Genomic DNA, 19,498 nt, shown 5'->3' with positions numbered 1-19,498 from the left:
TTATGTGTGACTGTGCCATGATTGAAGTACTTAGAGAGAAATCAGACGTCTGTGGCTCTGTTATGGGAAACCTGTGGCTGAGTCAAGGAGACCTTGACTGACAGTGTGAGAATGGTGTGTGTAGCCAGTCTAGCGCAGCACCCATTCACTCACTGGGTGACTCACAGGGGTTTCACTCCCAGCAGTGAAAGTCTGGGGTGGTGGGGATGTGACTACCACAGTGCATGCTAGATTGTCAGACAGGAAAGTTTTCTTAGCACTCATTAACCTAATGCTGAAAAAAACAACCTGTGGTTTAGAGAAAATAATGGGAATATAAACCACAAGTATAAATAGAAGTTATTTTTTAATGGTAAAGAATTAAAACAAAATTATTTTCTCCTGCAAGCAATATGCCTGCCCAAATTATTGCAGTACATCTTTCAAAATTATTATTTTGGTTTTGCTTTATAATATGAAGTATTTGCTGAAAGTTGGAAGACTAATTCTTAAGTTCCTTGCTGTAATTATCTCCCATTTCTTTGTTCCCCATTTGATACCTAGTAATTATTTTGTGTATCTGTTTATTTGCTAACAAACCTCTAAAAATATAAACTGAGTATCTCATTATCTTATCAGATAACACCTATATACATAAAAATATCAAAGTTTAATACTTCTAACATTAATGAAACAATGAACATATGCAATCTCATGTACATTTTAACCTGATGCTCTTCATGCATTAAAAATTAGAGACATGCTTTAAAGAAATTTTAAAATTTGTTAGTGAAGCCACTGTATGTTAGTGAAACCAGTGATAACTCCATTACCCAGAAACACCCATTCAGAATGCATGCTTGGGAGGAGCCCTGATACCTTTAATTCTTTAAGTCCCTGCATGTATCTCCCTTCTACATCATGTATCTGGTCCTTAAGATCATAGATATCCTGCAGGACATAGGAATGAACCATTGCATAAGAAGTATGGGGAAATAATTTAAAGTCAAAAAAGCATTAAAGGGTTTACATGCACTTCTGTCAAATGACAAAGCCTGCAACAATTCCCAGAAATTATAATTAATTCACAGCAACTTGATGGAAATCAAGGGTTTTTTTATAACCCTGACTCCAAGCAATCTCAAATAGGTCAGAATTGTTTGAAATTTGACATTAAAAAGTCTTATCTTAATAACCTAAACTCTTAAACAATAATTATGAGCACAAAAAATACCAAGATAAATTACCAAGAAAGTAAAGAAATCCTTCATGATTGCAAATTACATCCTCATAACATTTTCTTATTATTAGAGAAGTTCTGTATTTAAAAACAATCTTCCTATTTCAACTAGCTCCAAATTCTCTGAAAATGCAATTTACCCGTAATTCACTGAGGGAGGCATCAGGATCCACCAGACTACTTGCATCTCCACTTCCTCTCCTAGATGAGTTGCCACTCAGAGGAGTTGCACTTACTGAATTGCGAGATGAGGGCTTAAAAAAAGGGAAGAACATTGTATCAGGAATCATATGGTTATTTCTGGTATACTTGACAATACTCTTTGTAAATTTCTTCACAGTCACAGAAGAGTTTTCTCTCTTGTTTTTCTTAATATTAGCTTACAGACAGTGTTTTCCATTGCTTAATTTCCAGCATTTGTGTTTTTCTTGGTAAAATATTGGTCTCTTGTTGATGACTTAGTGTATCAGAACATTACAATTTTGAGTCATCTGTCCAGAAGACATTCATAAGATAGCTATTAGTGCTGAAATACTATAGATATTTACAATATTACTAAAAATTATGATTTCTGCCATACAGGATTCAGAAGAAAGCCTACAATGAAAATATACCATATAGATTTTTATAGCCTTAGCCTCTTAAATTTTAGCCTTTCCTGTTAAGTATTTCTCACATGAAAAATAAATTGTATAGAAAATTATTACTGGCCAAAAGTAAACTAAAGAATAATTTTTTTCCCTCAAGAAATAAAAGGCACAAAGCATTAATTTTGGGCAATAAAAAAGTATATCTAAAAATATCTTTGCAAGCTAACCTTGACAAAAAATACACAGCATTTATACTTTTTGAACTATTTCAACACTTGCGAATTTGTGGATGAACACTGACTTTAAGTAATTCTTAAATTAAAAACTCTTACCCTTGAAAATATTTCTGAATGTGATTTTTCACTCTTTTCTTCCAGCTGAAAGAGAATAGGGAACGTGATTACCTTTTGTAATAAGAGACTACTGAATCAGCATCTTTTGTTCAAAAATATTTAAAAATTAAACAATTTAAAAAATTCCAGATGTTAGCAAAGATCAAGACAGGAAAAACAATATTCAGCCTAAAAAAGTAGTTTTTACCTCAATTGCAAAATAAATGACTGCTTGTAAAGAAAAAGCCAGAAACTTTTCTTTAATGTTTTTTAAAAGTCATTACCAGTACAGAACAACAAAACATGTTTTACTATTTTAAATTTCAACAGAGTAATCACTACAACACTTGGTGGCATAACAGATGCAAAGCTTCATGCAAGTACACTTAAGGCAGTCAGTGACAGCAGTGTGAACGTCCTAATCAATAGAAAACACATTTGTACTTTCAATCTCTTTAGTGAAACCTGCAATTACATCACAATAAAATCGGTTCAGGTAAAAGCCTATAACTAAAGTGTACTAAGTAAAAGCAACATATAAAATAATTTCAATTAATATTTTATGTACAGAAGATTAAGTAAAAGAACTACCACACTTCCTTCCTACTTAGGAAATTCTGCTACTGCAAAATTATATTGTAGATGTCCACATTTTCTACATTTCTATGAATCAAAATATGTGGTATTAGACACATATTTAGTATGGTATCTCATGTATCTTGCTTCTCAAAGAACACCTGTTTTTCTCCATGCCAGAGAAAAGAGTTTTGGAAGCCTATTGCAATCACAGAAGAAACAAACACTACTTTATAAGATCTTTCTTTTTCCCCTCCTACTGTGGTTTCTATAAAAGCAACATTGCTTCTTCCTGACAAATTCACCACCTCCAATGATGTACCGAAATTATAGATTGTAAATATTTGCCACCAGTATGACTATAAAACGATGTGAAGAATCCAATTGATCTGAAGGATACATTTAGACTAACCTAAATAAAAATATAAATTTGGAATCTACTAACACATAATGATGATGATAACACAAGCAACTGAGAAGGTAGCATAACTGCCAGTCTCAGCCTCCATATTTCTTTTAGCAGAGCATTAATTTCAGAAAGTCAGCTTTATTATGGGGAAAAAAAAGCTAAAGTTTAAGCTGGATAAATGGTTAGTCTCTCATGATTTGAGAATGTACAGGTCATAAATAACACTAATTATTACAGGTTATATAGCACTGTAACTGTATTAAAGTATCATCTAAATGCAAAGTCACAGAAAGTGGTTGCAGGAGTACTCTACCCCTCAGTCTCCCATTTAAAGCAGAACCACAGCCAATAGTCCAGGACAGCTGTGTCTTGATCTAGCTAAGTCTCACCAGCTCCTGAACACAAGAGGCTCTCCAGCCTTGCAGTAACCTGACAGACTGCAACAATAACCTCCTTGTGGAGCTTCTTGGAATGTCTCATCTGAACTCCTAAACTGCAGCGTGAAGTTGCTGGCCCTTGTTGCACTGCTTGGCAAGGGTACGAAGACTTCAGCTCTCACTTAAGCAAGCACTTACACACTGCTGATCAACACACAGCATTCCTTTTGCTCAACTAAATAAACACAGGTGCTCTCAGCCTCTCTGCCTACCTACTGCACGTGCTAACCCTGACTGCTATTTCAAAAGATATACCTAAGAACAGAAATTTCCCTTTTTTCTCCATGCTATTAAACACAAATTTTTGACTGCAAGTAAAAAGAATTTTTAGAACTTACAGCAGCAAGAGAAGGTGGCTAGGTTTGGTATAAACAATGTTCAGCCTAAAGGGAGATGCACAGGAAAACCACCACGGTAATTTTCCTGTAACATGATCTGTTGATTGACATGGGATTCAGTACAAGTGCATAGCAAACAAGGAGTGTTTCAGTAATGGATCCTGACAAAATCTCATACGGGATGAATGAACACTAAAATGCATTAATGTGGGCACAGTTTTAAGTATTTTTGTCACTTAAAGAAGTAATAGTATTCCAAAAGTACACAAAACCCCCTTAGCATTGTTAATTTCCATAAGAAAAAAAATATAAAATGTTTGGGTCTTTAAGAGATTGTTAAGCTTATCACACACACACAAAAATGTGAAGTGTTACACTTGTCACATGCTTCTAGCAACAGGCAAAATCTCCCTTAAAATAAAGCAGCATGCTTTTTAAAGATTCACTCAGTACATTTTTATACAAAAACCAGCCCCAACCCCACAATAAACCTATTTGCAATTAAGTAATTTAAAATGCTTTCATGTAAGTATTGACTCTTTCAGAGTATGAGAAGAAAATCCATAGTTAATAAATTTGCTGTATTCACCACAGTGTAAATAAAAGCATTACACTCACACTAGTCAAAACTTGGCTGTCATCTGCATCAGAAACAATGCTTCCCCTGCGGCTGGAACGACTAAAATAGTCAGCAGCAGTTTCACTTTGATCAGAAAAATCAGAGGACTTCAAAAGATAAGGAGTAGGTAAAAGAGAACTGAAGATGACACCACTGAATGCACAAAAGTTTATTAAAGAACAAAAAATCCTACCTTAAATCTCCATTATTGCACTAAAAACAATGAACATTTATTATTGATTCAATTTCCTCAATTAGAGTAATATAAAAAACATGCAACCAGATACCAAAGGGTTTAGTACTAATTTAGGGTCAAACACAAACTACAAAAATTACCTTAAAAAAAAGTTTTCAGATCATAAAAGACAGGTTATATAAGTTGATAAATAAAAATTTTTGTTTTTTCTGTACAAATGTTGTCTTTTTTCAAATCAACACAAAACCAACAGTGCTAGTTATAATCTGGGCTTCTTCTCATTCATAAGTTTAAGATGTCTTACACTAGAAGGTAAGATTACTCCCCAAAGATGTATGTCAGACAGGCACCTAAAAAGGTGGGGAAAAAATGCTAGTGCTACACATTGCTTGTAAAAAAAGGCAAAATACATCTAAGCTCATTACAGCAATTACATCTGCCATGGGAATTCAAGTAAAATATTCAACTGAGAAACATTATGCATGTAAAACACAGTATTTAATGAGAAGAGTGGATTTATCATAAGCTTGCTGACAATATTCTACTTCAAAAGGCAGAAAGTTATCGTGAACATTGTATTTAGTTTTGAAAGTGATTATAGGAGAAAAAATCCTTATATGGAACAGTTTGAAAATATATTGTCCTTATCCAATTCTCACCATTTAAAAAAAAATTTCTTCATACTTGATGCATGTGTAGCCTCATTCTGATTAAAAGACAGTGAGATGTCCAGAAGTTACATATACAACAGTTATATAAAAAACAGTTTACTGATGAAAATCTGGCTCAGATTACACTATTTTAGGACTACAGAATTTGTATATGTTGTCTATGCTATGTTATGTTCTATTTCTCTGACAACAAATTTTCCAGCTATAAAGCTACATCTGTATTTGAAATAGTATCCAAATTTTCTTTAAATGTAACTAGGCAGATAAATTTTGATAGTTGGAAATTTGGCTAAACTTTCCTATTTCACTAGCATTTCGCAAAGTATGAAGATACTGAAGAGAATTCTTATTTATTATGATTACAGCAAAAGAACAAACAACTTGGGCTACAATCTACAACAACACTGGTCTCTCATTCAAAATCCACTTCTCTGTGCTGTTGAAAAGTCCATATATCTGATAAACCTTGCTGTTCCTCCTTCTATACTTTCTGTACTCCTAGTATCTTTCCCAATGGGTTCATGAAAACCAATACATTTTAAGATGGAGAAGCATCATACAGTATCTCACAAGTATCTCACAGTATCTCAAATTTTCCATCTCTCCTACTTTCTCTTCTGATTTCCAGGGTGTACTAAGCTGACTTCAAATGCATTATCCAGAGTAAAACCAAAATACAAGCCACAGAAACAGTATGAAATGAATGTTAAATTATTCATAAGACTTTTACCTCATCTGCGTTTCGGAATTATTTCATTAAACAAACACTTGGAACTCTATTAAGCATTCACTAGTGTGAGTGGATGTTACCTTGGCATTATTTGTATAACATATACATGGTGAGATCTGATATATATATTCCTATATATCTAAAAGTATATACTTTTAAGAAATGAATCTCTAAGGAGTGTTTTCACAGTGCAGGAGATTACAAATGTAGGTCAATACCTGTTAGGTTTTAGAACTTCATAAAGCATAGCAAAATTACCTTTTTCCTACACCCTCAAAAATTCACTCTGGTATCTCTTGTAGCTAAAATCATTAGTTTCTGACAAATGTGGTTTTGTTTAGTACCTATAACACTGTTAATATGTATGAAATTTAAAAAAGGACTGAACATTTCAATTTAGCCCATACTAGAACACTGATCACTTTTTTGTTTTGTGTAGCATGACAAATGAGCAGATGTAGCAATGAAACTTAGACAATTGTTCTGAGGCAGAAGCAAAATAAAACCATTTAAAATCACTTTGCAGCACAATAAGCCAACTTTGGAATGACACTTAATACAATACAGATACAGAAATTCATTTCTCTCATTTTGGATACTAGGTGGTAACTCCAACAATGACATAGGGTGGTAACCCCAACAATGTACTACAGTTACTAGTTGTTTATTACAAACATTAAAAAGATATTTAGAAAAACAAATTCCTTATTTTGTCTACAGCTTACTGTCTTACTGCTAAAAATTTACATCTTGCTAAAAATCACATTTCTGACAAATTAAAACTTCTTATGTGGAACAGAAAAATCAAGTCTGTGTGTTGGTCAGTGAAACCATCCCAAGTGGATGTACTCATAATTGCTAATGTGTTCATATCAAAGCATTCAGCAAATCATGCATAGGAATGCTCACCACAGGACTACTTCGGACTGAGCTTGCTCTTGAAGAATAACTGTATTCAGATGGCTAAAGAAAAGTTATGAAGCATACTTTCACAACCTTCATAGATTTTTGTCTGCAGAAAAGACAATAAACAACCAAAGGCCTATTACACTAAGAGTGCGAGAACTATTTGAGTTATGTCATCCATCACCACACAACGAGGGCTGAGAAAGAAGGAATGAAGTACGATTTATATCCAGTCTGAGCAATTATCATGCCACACTCATACACTGTAATTCCTATGCACAGTCACATACTCTTTTACCCTATCTATGCATTCGCAGTTAGTAGCATACTTTTTAATAAAACAAACAATTTTTAAAGATTCTCAGCAGCATTTACTATTACTACTAGGCATGTCTATTTCCATGTGTCACTCAAAGAATTCCCTTAAAAAACAGCCAAATAGTTAAAAAAAAAAATCAAATCTTAACTATTTGCATACTTAAATTAAATATTTAAATTGCAGTTTGGTTTTAACTGCTCTGAAGCCTGCAGAAGTTTTAACACACCCTGGGGAACTGAAGCTATGCTGTACACTTATCGGTTTTATTCTGTGTTCACCCACGCACATTCTCCTGAAATAGAATGTTTAAAGGTGCAAGGCTGAATCTATTTATGCATTGGATAATAAAAGCAGCTCTGAGCAATGCAACTTAAAAAGAAAAAAAAGTTACAGTTTCATGCTGCTTTGCCCCTATCTATGAAGAAACCTCTAGCAGAAACCAGAATTATATGTATATCAGAATTATATGTAATAGGAGTCTTTATGGTCTTGTTCTCTCATTGAATCTTCTAACATTTTCTTGAGAACATACACAAAGCCAAAAAAAGGTAAATCATCTGTTTGCAATCCAAGTGCAAAAAAAATCTAACTACTTAAAAATACTACATAATATTTGATGATTTTTTACATAGGTTTAGCGTGTCTCTAAATGGCAGTGTAAGATGGATTTGAACTACTATAGCAGCAAAAGGCATAAAGTTTCAGACATGCATGTCACTTTTTAAAGGTAATTTTTTGTAGAGCTATCTTAGCCATTCTTAGGCACTACCAGCTTTTTATTTTGTTAAGATGCAGATTAGGTTTTCATGCTATTGCATTTTTGTATGTTTATTAAATTTAAATATGGCATCCTATTTAAAAGTATTCAAGGTGTGTTTACCACAAATTTCAGTAATCTCCTGATGACTTTTCTATCCAAATGCTTAACTGCTTTAAATACTTTTTCTAGTATTATACATGCAGCTGTTACTTAGTATGCTTGAATTAATTTGTTCTAATCCCAGTGTTCTTCAACATCATTGCTGCATTCACCAGCTCTATGCTTGTCTGTAAAAAGAGCAGTAAAACGGTAACTACTAAAATACTTTAAAGAGGCAATTTAACAATGTTAAGAAAATTAATGCCTCCAGAAAATGAGACACAGCAAATTCAACTCTAAAAATATCCAAAAAATGCACATGTAATACTGTCAAGCCTCATGGCCATACAATACAAGTTTAAGGCAACCATGCAAATGGTGCTTACAAACCAAACTGATACTTCTTATCAAACCAGTGTTTAAAGGAGACACCTATGAAGAAAAGTGTAATTTTACATTTCTGTGAGCCATTCAAACATGTAAAGATAAGTGAGATATTATTTTACATTGTACTAACCCTGTAACTCCTAGTTGGTGCTGCTGGATCACTGTGTAGAGAAGATGACTATAATGTGAAGAACAGAACAAATCAGAAATACTTTTTCTGCATATATAATTTTTTTGTTGTTTATTGCTCTATATTCTGCAAAAGTTCTAAAGATTTAAATACTAAATTTTAATTCTGTAGTAGACAGAAACTTTCAGAAAAGAGTGGAAGAGCCTCCACAAAACCCTGTTACCTTTGAAATCAATTTAAACATTATTAAAGCAATCTAGTATTCTTGCAAGTAGATTTGTGGAAGAGAGTGCAAAAAATTAAGTAGTTTTCAAATAACGTGTCAGTTTCCTCTAGCTAGTTACTTAAACCTGGCCATGACCGTAGCTGCAGGTACCAGAAGGTATTACTCATCTCATGACAAATAGGTGTTTAGTTGTTTAGATGGAAAAAAAGTAGTGCAATGGTGCAAAACATTTAAGACTTTTTTTGTTGTTTTTAGAAGATGGGAATTTGAAAGAGCAACTGTCACAGCTGCTGGTTGTTTTCTGCATATCATACAGAATCATGAAACAGAAGTTATTTTAAATCCAAAACCTCACATGCAGAGCAGAGTAACCTGCGTGTTATACATTAATTTTATAAAACACAACCCTTACGAGCAAAAAATACAACTATAACTATTTTTAACTGCAATAATTTGAAGTGTCATAGAGAAATAAGTTAGCATCATACGGCATAAGTAAGCAAACCCACATATACATATTTTATTTACATAAGGAAATTAATATAGAAAGAGGAGACAGACCCGAATATGGTAGGAAGGAACTGGTTTACTATATCCAAGGCTGCTATAATTTCTTTGATCATAGTAAATTTCACTCTGAGGGGTGAGGAAGAAAAGAAGAGAGAAAACAAAGGTTGCATTTGTAGACCTTGCAAACAGAAGTTTTATCTTAACATTGCCCAAGTGCTCCCAAGCTTAGAACTTGTGCAGAATGCTGTGAAGTTTTCCCTACTGTTGACCCAAAATCCATATAACGTTCTTAAGCAAGTAAAGAATAAAACCCCCCAAACTACTATGTACTCTGTATATCAGCATTATCTGTATTTCTAATGCCATGATCAAACAAAATAAATTTTGGTATTTTTTCTCCAGAATAAATAAGAAAACCCCAAAAGCCTGACAAGTGTAGTAAGAAATAAATGAAAAACGTAACTGACAAGACTTGCTAATAATTAGTAAAATTATTTACTGTATCTTTTTTCCATTATATACCTGTTGGGGTCCCTCCCCTGCCATGGAGCCCTGGGAGAGGGGCCCTGAGGGCACAGACACGGGGTTTCCCTGCCCCCGGTCAGCTTCATTTCCCATTGGTTGGTTTGTGTTTCCCTGGTGTGGCCAAGGCCCCTCGGGTCCCATGACTGCAGGGTTCCTGAGCTGAGCCCCGGCCATGCGGCTGGAGAAATAAACATCTCTGAAACATCTACCACGAATCTGTCCATATATACTTCGCTTTCCACGGGACTCCTGGTTTGAAATATACTTGTTGCAGTAATCCCCGCTGCAACATATACCATCATAAATCAAAGCATTTTGGGGAGACAGGATGACAGAAATTCCTGATAATTGAAGAGGGGCTGGATGTTTATGTGACGCCAGCATTAGCCTGTGCCCTACCACTATTCCTTACACCAAGTGCACATAGTGAAAGTCTAGCAATTATAATTTGGCTTATTTCTGTTGGGTTTTGACACTCTCTACACAAATTGCATATACATGCACGTGAGGCAAAAAATTCATACACACATACAAAAAAGAAAAACCAGACAGACGAAAACATGGCAGAAAGTAGTGCCTGCAGAATACAGCACTTCATATCTCAATAGGCAATAAAAAGCAGAAATATTCACATTACTCCTTTGTTTAGGAACTAAGAGAACAAGAAAATAGCACCTCAAAAGTACATGGAGAAATGCTGTAATACAATAATAAGTAAATACAAAATTACTTCAGTCTAGTCTCAACACAAATGTCCACTGCTGTTCTGACCTCCCCAATGTAGAGGGATTCCTTCCGGAACAGGGGCATATGATATCCCTGGAAAGACTGGACAACCCAGGGTTGCTGAGGAAAAGCCCCTGAACAGGCCCCTGGCTGCAGGCAAGCCTGGAAAGCACCTGGCTGCAGGCAGCCCTGAGTGTCCTTGGCAAAGTTATACACTGGTCGGCTCCCCCGCAGATTAGAGGCTGTCTAGAGGGACTGGGTGTGAATCTTTGCAAAAGCAGATATAAGTTGGCATAGTTGAACAATAAAGGCAGAACGATGCTCAAATCGTATCAGTGTACGTGTCGTTACTCTGGCCAGCTCTCCAGACTCGGTCCCTAACACCCCAACCCCTAATGCAATTGCTAATTCATCAGCACCAAAAACAGTCTGAAAAATTATATCCAAAATATTTCATTTATTGGCACTATATTCACATGTTGTACACCGAACTTTCTAGAATAGTTTCTGCAAGATCGCAATAATCCACATGCCTTTCTCAGTAAATCACTGGGTTAACATCAAGGTCTATGGCAAATTCAATCTGCTGTACATCTACATATAAAACGTTTCTAACTCTCTGATGTGGGACAAAGTGGGAATAGTAGAACACATATCTCCATCCCTACTGAATAAACTTTAATCCACAGAAGTGCCACTTTTAAATAATTCCAAGAGCCTTTTCCAGGCCTCCAACAGAACAAGATTTCTATTCAGCTGATCCCATTGATGGTACTGCACTGATATGAAGACAGTTTCAAACACAAATTGAGGTCAGAATCTGATCAAAATGAGGTTTCTTTTTTCCTAAAAACATTTATGCAAATGTCAGGAAGCTAACAAATTTATCCATAACAATACACACTTAGTATATTTATAATGAATATTACACTAGAAAACTAACCAATAAACCTTTATGGAAATAAACAGCTTTCTTCTTTGAACTATGAGATTCATTGTAAGCATGACTCTAAGAATAAAATTTTGAGAATTAATACCACTATATAACAGCATCTTCAATCTTAAAATATAAAGAAGTCAAACATAAGGATTTAAGGTTTTTATCACCTAAAACAGAAACAACACAGGAATTTCTAACTACAAAATTAGAAAAAAATAGGCCAGGCTTCTATCGCTGTGTTAAAAGGAACTGGTAAGTGAAACTATAATCAACCCTATTCTCATTAACATAGGCTTGGCTTAAAGCTAGTGCTCATATTTCACAAAAAAATTTAAACCAATAAACTAAAAAAGTTTAACAATACAGACTAATTTAAGCACTATCTTGTGCTTGCCTATCTACAGCTAATTCAGAGAACACTGCTGTTTAAACAAATATAGCTTTTTAAGCTGCTTACAGATTCCTTTTAGTGGTATTTGATGCTTTTTTTTTTCTTTAGAAGACACACATAGATCTTATGCAGCATAATACCACTGAGAATGTGATGCAACCTACTATCACTTCATAAAAATATGAAACAACTTTTTAAAGTAAAGATACAGAAACCAGCTGCTTTTTCTCTGGACTGAAATAACTTTCCATTAGATTAAGTTAAAGTTTCTGTGTGGTAATGGAGAATACAAATAGATGCATACACACTTTTTTCCCCCAAGAATGTCCTCCCAGTCTAATCTGTATGTCACTTCACTACTAAGTTTAGAAATAACAACTAAATACTAGAAAGTGCTTACTGCAAGACGGTTGTCTTTTCTCCCTGACAAAATTTATACATGTAGTCTACAGGAAGTGTTAGAATTACAAAACTATTCTAGGTCTGAAAATGTGGTAGTACAAATTTACATACTTTTTAAAATCAGTAATTCAAAGTCACTCGTTAATATCATTACACCTTAGAAACAAAGCACATAACCAGTCTTCACTCAAAGACATGCAAAGTATTAACATACAGGGACCAAATATCTTGCAGATCTATCCTTAGCGTTGTCACACTTAAGTAAAAGAAAATTAAATTAAAATGAAAATCACAGTGTTAAAAAAAATTGCCATTTTTCCAAAGAATGATTAAAAAGACGTACAGGAAAATTACAAGAAAACATACTCCACTAATTATGAACATTTAAGCATGAAGGAATGCCATTTATCCTATCTGAAGTGCCTTCTGAGGCTGGAACACGTAATAAAAATTAATCTTTTTCCCCAACAGCATCCCAATTTATGAAAAGTGAGATAATTTTGGACAGCACTAGGTTATGTGAAATATTTCATGTGATTTTAGTAACAGAATTTTAAGTGTCTCACATGGTAGATTTCATTAAACTGAGTCAGTATTTAGAAGGTTATGTAACAAAAGACTCATCTCCACACATGCAAAGCAGTCTAAAGGACAATCAGCACCCTTGTTGAGCTGTGCAACTCATCATGATGGAATGACTTTCCAGGGCACCTTACAGGCACAGGAAGGTCACTGCCTACAGGGTACAGCACATGAAAGACATTACAGGAGGAAGGGGAAATAGTATTTTGTGATCAGGGAGGAATTAAAGGTGGGGAAAAGGGATAAACATGTTTTTTCAGAAGGAGCAAAGTGTGTGAAAAAGAAGGAACAGTGTGATGAAAGGGCCTGCTGAGTGTAAAGAGAATGGGAGTCTACCAGATTTGGCAACTCTTAAGAATACTAATAAAAACAGCTTTGTAATAATAGTTTAGCCGGTGTCCAATGTTTCTTGTCACTCAGTAACAGCAAAATTTGTGAAGTTTATACTTCTTATTTTCAACTTAAAAAACTTACATTTTCACAGCAAGCTTGTTTTTTTCCAGTTCAGGTATTCTGACTTCGGGCAATGCACAATACAAACTATAAATTAGTATCAACCTAAGCCTACTTGTAACACAACGGAAAAAAGAAAGTAGTTTGAAAATATTACATTATATACTAGTAGCATGCTGGAGCATTGCTCAGTGTAATTTTCAAAATGGAGAGTAATGAGAGGATTGCAAGAAAAATAATTTATTTTTGTCTATTGGCACATCTGAAAATTTCTTCTAGACATTAAATTAACATCAGAAATTCCCCAGTTTTAGATTTTATATTTGCTTATAAGTTAATATATGCCAGATTTAGTTAATATTATTTCATACTGTATTCATATTATCTCAATAGTTCCAATACATCCAATATTAACAATATCTTAAATTGTATTTTAATATTATGGATGTAATTTAGAGACTATGGTCCCTCTCTGCATTACTAAAAGTATCACCTACAGGACCCATAGGACACTGTATCAGTTTTAACCAACTTAACTATTTATTTTTTTAAAACAATTTCTGTCTTTATTACCTCCAATAAGCAACCTTGCCATCAAGAGAATGAAGACAGATCACTCAGGTAATCATTATCGCACCAACACTTAACTTATACCTTTTATAACTAACTATTAACAGCTTAACAGTCTACTAACAAATGTTTAAGTCGTCTAAACTAGGAATACCAAAAATGTACAGAAATACCCATTACTGAAAAAGCAAAATTTCTGTATTTCAGCCTTGTCTGTTCTAAAATCACGACATAAAAGAGAAAAATGTTTTCTGTCGTAACTTTCAACAACATATCTGTACCTATCAAGACTGATGGACAACCTTTTTCCACTTTATTTTCCTTCTCTTTTGGGGACCTTGGGAGAAAGCACTGAAGAGATTAATTCCCTTCACACCTGTAAGTGCTCCGTCTTGAAGATAACTTCACTTAGCACTTTCTTTGAGCTCTCAGATTTGTTATCACAAAGTGCTTGATTACATCAATCATTGCAGGAGTCCCATTAATACCATGTTCTATAAGCACGCTTTCACCAAATTACTGCTTTGGTAAGTAGACACAGAAAATGTTACAGTGTGAACACATCACATCCTAAATAAAAAGCATGCTCATTCCAGGTTACACACCACAAGATCTCTCCTTTTGGAGGTACTTGCTCTGCTCCTGTGAGATGCACTGACATCCAAGGAACTCTTGAGAATGAAATTATAAAAATATATCAAGATATGAAATAAACTTTTAAATTTAATTCTATTAATCTTCATTGAATGACAGAAAATAACTAAGGCAGTCAAAGAAATTCTAAGTAAACCTCCCAAAAATGAGCTTAGCTATCTGCCCAATTCAAACCCTCTTGTTTAGACAATGGCCAATTACTTAATCTCCATCTTGGTGTATTTGCTATGTCAACCAAGACAAGACCAGATCTGAGCAAATCTGTAGCAGCTCACAAGTTTCTAACTGTTGCACATAGCATAGTTTACATGTTTTCTTGATGAAGTATTTACTGTTCAAAATTATTTGGTAAAACTACCTGTGTGGCAAATTGCAGAAACACTTAACTCTAGCACTTGCATGACATTACACAAAATTCAGTTAATCAAAGACTACATTTAATTGCCAAGACCTCTTAGCAAGTGACAATCACTTTTTTTAAAAAGTCACACAAAGAAACAGCTCATTCCAACTCCCAAAATAAATAACACCAACCCTTTTATTTTAGCAATTTGTCCCTTTCCTGGCCTATATACCCAGATCAATGACCAACTGATTTCTAGGCAGATCCAAGACCAGGAAAATGTTTACATATCCTCAATAAAACCATTCTTTAGCAATGTATATGGCCTAAAGATGATATAAAAGACCCTATACAATAAATATTTCATTAGCAGTCTTTGGGATACCTTACAACCTTCAGCTAAATTTTTTGCCATTAATGAGTAATATATTCCCACCTTCTCAAAGAAAGAGAACCTTGCATCATACCAAACTCTTCTTCAAATTGTATCTTAAGGTACTGATACCTTTTCTTTCACAAATACTACAGAAACACAGTAATACTCAAAGTGCAAGAAACGGCTGGAAGATTGAAACATATAAAAATAAACTACCTTTTTAACATTTATGGAAATAAAATACCAGATGAACTTAAACATTATATGTGACTTAAAATAATGACTTCAAATACTTAAAAAACTTGGAAGTTTCATCCTTTCCATTAGAAAATGAAACCAGAACCCAAATGTTTTTTTCCTTTGGTTTGGTTTTTAAAAGCTGTGATGAAAAAGAAAAAGTATACAGTTTGAACACAAACCAAATGTGAATGTCGACTGGACTGGTGAGAGTATCTGGCCCTCTCTGCATCTTCCTGAGAAAGAAGAAATGCAGAGTTATTTCATAAGGAAGGAAAAAAAACCTGACATAATATGGGGAAGGCAAAGTGAGCAACATGCTGTTAGCACTTTTAATGCTATGTGTCATTTTGAATAATCCATGCTGTCAAGCAAACTCATTCAAGTCAGAAAAGCTCATTCCAGCTGATTTGGGTGACTGAGGCAAGATATTACACCAGGGGATGCAAATAAGGCAGGTTAATATAATTACTAATCCGTGTTCAGTAGTCTTTCTTACAATTAGCATATTAATGTAGAAAAAAGCACAAAATTGTTTAAATTAAGAAATTAAAAATAGAGAGCTTTACAAAATTACAAGTACATAAGTAAGAAATGTACCATATAATCACTACATTCAGATTTTAAGTAATTTACAAAGTTATTTTAGCCCTAATAGAAATTATTATTCTGTTTTCACATACATACTCCACATTTTCTTCTCTATTAGAGGAACAAAGCTTCTTAAGCAAATTGATCAGTTTTAAGTTCTACAGCTAGTTTTAATCTACAGTGACAGTAAAAATAATAAACCCAACTTATAAAATCTGAGTGATGACAACTAGCTACGGCACCTTAATATCTTTTATTCTGTTGAAAGATGAGAGAATGTTCATTTTGGTTCACACAAAGGAATATGTGAGAAGAAGCAAGAGAAAAACCACAATTAATTTAAAATTAAAACATATTTCACATGCCATAAGCATCTCAAATGTTTACAGTATGAAAACATGTTAAGAATAACCTTAATTTTAAAACTATCCCATTTGGAGGCTACAACACAGTTCTAAAAGTAGGAATTCTTCCTTAACTTACTTATTTCCTACAATTTTCAATATGTTGAACTATTCTAAAGATTGTAAGCCAGTTGTTTATAGAATTAAAGGCTTTGCCTCCAGATCAAAGATGGGTATCTAAAGACTAAAACTAGCTTTCATATTGCTTATGATCACATGGTTATTGTCTACATCTTCACTGGATACATTAATTTGTTTAAAACTATGTTATGACTATTCAATAGGCCTATTTAAAACTCTGCCAGACAATTTCCCGGGCGGGAGGGTAGGTTCATTTCATAACGACATTTTAGTCTTCCTCTCTATACTGTCTGTTTTGAGGTTTAAAATGAATGTTCATGCTATTTAACTTTTCAACACAATATAATTAGATCATTGCCAGTTTTAAATATTCTTTGTATCTCTGGTCTAAATGGACAAGTACCTCTTAGCAACATCTGCAGCAGGCAAGAAGAGAGTTTACTACTTATATAAGATTCCTCTTAATTGGTGGGTTAATAAGTATTTTCCTGACATTCCATCAGAAAATAGCCAGTGTTAAGTGTTCAGCATATTCAGGTCAAAGGATTAAGTACTACAGTACATACTGCAGATAGCTGCTGCTGGTATCTGTCAAGCTTGATTTCTAAAAATTCAAGTTTGAATTATGCATGTTATCCAATACAGAGGTTATGCCTCCCAGTCCAGGAAAGAAGTGCACATCTGTTCAGAAATCTCCTGCAGCAGATGTGCCTCTTAGGACTGCAAAAGGAAGGTGGCATTCAGTTGAGTGGCATTAATTTTGAGTGAGATTCCTCAGAAATACAATCTATGTTCCATGTTTTGGAAACCCTTGATACCAAGCAAAAGAACTTTCAAAGGTACATTCCACCAAGAAATACAGAAACCTATGTTGATCTTGAGAACATGAGAACTAATGTATACACAAATATCAGCTAGCCAAAGAGACAATAAAGAGTCAATACAACTTTGCAAATAAAATTCTAATGACATTCCTAGGATTTTTCAACAGAGATTAACTGTCATTGTAGTTTTAACTATTTCAAATGATGGCTAGTCTCAGCATGTATTACTTAAATCTTAATGATTCAAAACATTTCCACAGTGAATAGTTTTCTAAAAGCTAGAAAAACCGCTCACATCTCCCAAATACCCTTTTAAGAGGCACACGAAATTTGTGAAATGAATCCTCCAAAGAAACATTGCAATCAACTCAGTCTTACTCCAGTGTCTGGTAGAATCACGGAAAATCCTGTTCTGGGAGATATTGAAAAATACCTGGGGAACAACTCAGTCATTGGTATGGCTTCATGAGGGGAAACTCCTGCTTGTCGAACCTGATTGTTTTATACAACAGGGTAATCTACCTAGGTGACCTAGGAAAGTCAGTAGATTGTATCCTTTTTGACTTCAGCAAAGCTTTCAATACTGTCTCTCACAGGATCCTTCTGGACAAAGTGGCTTGCACACAGCTGGATAACCGTGTTATATGATTAATGAGCAACTGGCTCACAGGTCGGGCACAAACGGTTGTAGTGAACGGGATGACATTGGACCAGCATCAGGTCACTGGTGGGGTTCCACAGGCTCATCTTAGGCCCAGGTCTCTTCATAAATTACTTGGACACAGAACTCTAAGCAATAGTAAGTTTGCCGATGACACCAAAGCGGAGGAGCTTGAGGGCAGGGAGGCCCCACAGCGAGACCTTGGCAAATCAGAGAGATGGGCAAGCACCAACCATATTGTCTTGTTTTGAAAGACAGGTGTCTGCCAAGGAAGGCAGGAACTTCCCTTAGAATGGAAAATATGACCTCCTTCTCTCCAAATTATTGTAACTTTGAAATTACGGGGCATTCAGGCAAAGATATGGGAAAAGGAGTAACTGTTCTTTACTAGTCTGTATATATGTATAACAAGGCAAACAAACAATGATGGCAGCAACAACAAACGAAAGCAGAAACCCAGTACCAGCCTTCTCTCGGCTGTCAGGCCCTTTCCCCTTTGCTGCAGTCACGGCCACAGCCGGCAGGGGGCAGGGCGGGTGCGATGATTCTCCCGCGGCTGCAGGGGGCGCTGTGGCGCGAGCTCAGCCACCTCTCCACACGGGTAATGGCGGCGCAGCCGGCACCAGAGATTGAAAAGGGGCTTCTTCCTTTGCAAACTCACGGGGGGCAGCCGGTCCAGTGCCCCTCCGGATGGTGAAATGGGCTGTAGCTGGAACCTTGGAGCAGCAAGCTGGAATGGCAGAGGTGAGCACACCCCCCAGGGTGGCAAACAAAATGTAGCAGAAACTCCACAGCCCTAGCAGGAGCCGCGGGGGGTTGGGCAGGCACAGGGTGTCAAGTTAAAAGTCTACCGAAAACCCTGAAGCAGCGGCAGAAAACAGCGGGGCTGGGCAGCAGCAGCCAGGCTTCTGCAAACAGCTGCTGCAAGCACGCAGGAGATGCTCCCTCCAGAGGGGGTCAGGGTCCTGGGTTTTCCCCTGTAGCACCCAAGTAGATGGTGTAAGAGACGGTCCGAAAATCCCTCATCTGCCTCACGATCATTGCCAAAGACAGAGACTGAACACTGCAGTCCTGGCCTGGTTGAGGTGGGATTGTCTGCCAAGTGTTGCCTACAGGTGTGCCCACTGGGAACTGGTACGCATTCCTGAGGAAAATTAGTGCAGGTCACAATGGACTGCGCCGTTCTTGCTGCCCAGGCGGGAAGGACTGCGCCGAAGCGGAAAGGAATGACCTGTCCTGTACACCTCTCCTGTGCACCTGTCTTGTACGTCTGTCCTGTACCTG

The 19,498-nt window shown here is 35.6% G+C and overlaps 2 protein-coding genes across 7 annotated transcripts in view; both read right to left on the bottom strand.

Moving 5' to 3' along the window:
* Nucleotides 1-19,498, bottom strand: part of LOC103614086 (leucine-rich repeat flightless-interacting protein 2) — a 61,964-nt gene that overhangs the window by 20,388 nt on the left and 22,078 nt on the right. For 4 of the 6 annotated variants that reach the window (XM_017732050.1, XM_017732053.1, XM_017732055.1 and 1 more), the window contains exons 4-6: nt 2,142-2,186; nt 1,360-1,473; nt 859-930 (exon numbers count right to left, since the gene is read on the bottom strand). In XM_017732050.1, the coding sequence (XP_017587539.1) occupies nt 859-930; nt 1,360-1,473; nt 2,142-2,186 (231 nt within the window). The remainder of the gene's footprint in view (nt 1-858; nt 931-1,359; nt 1,474-2,141; nt 2,187-19,498) is intronic. The other 2 variants (XM_017732052.1, XM_008631952.1) reach the window with 1 other exon arrangement.
* On the bottom strand, nt 2,193-15,884 carry LOC108446177 (leucine-rich repeat flightless-interacting protein 2-like). The gene is made up of 5 exons (XM_017732061.1): nt 14,649-15,884; nt 9,506-9,580; nt 8,719-8,766; nt 7,027-7,080; nt 2,193-4,627 (listed from the first exon to the last, which is right to left on the bottom strand). The coding sequence occupies exons 1-5, from the start codon at nt 14,784-14,786 to the stop codon at nt 4,487-4,489; spliced, it is 456 nt and encodes a 151-aa protein (XP_017587550.1). The 5' UTR covers nt 14,787-15,884; the 3' UTR covers nt 2,193-4,486.

This window comes from Corvus brachyrhynchos, unplaced genomic scaffold, assembly GCF_000691975.1.
Source record: "Corvus brachyrhynchos isolate BGI_N302 unplaced genomic scaffold, ASM69197v1 scaffold264, whole genome shotgun sequence".
In the NCBI taxonomy this organism is placed as follows: domain Eukaryota; kingdom Metazoa; phylum Chordata; class Aves; order Passeriformes; family Corvidae; genus Corvus; species Corvus brachyrhynchos.
Note: the sequence above shows the minus strand (reverse complement) of the source record. Positions and strands in the feature narration are given on the sequence as shown.

What these genes read in the sequence shown, in the direction of transcription:
- LOC108446177 (XM_017732061.1), bottom strand. Translation starts at nt 14,786, where the DNA reads ATGAAGATTAATAGAATTAAATTTAAAAGTTTATTTCATATCTTGATA. An exon ending in CACCAACTAGGAGTTACAGG is followed by an intron (nt 7,081 to 8,718) that starts GTTAGTACAATG and finishes ACTTTTCTTTAG; the next exon opens with CCATCTGAATACAGTTATTC. An exon ending in CAGTCCGAAGTAGTCCTGTG is followed by an intron (nt 4,628 to 7,026) that starts GTGAGCATTCCT and finishes TATCTTTTGAAG; the next exon opens with TCCTCTGATTTTTCTGATCA.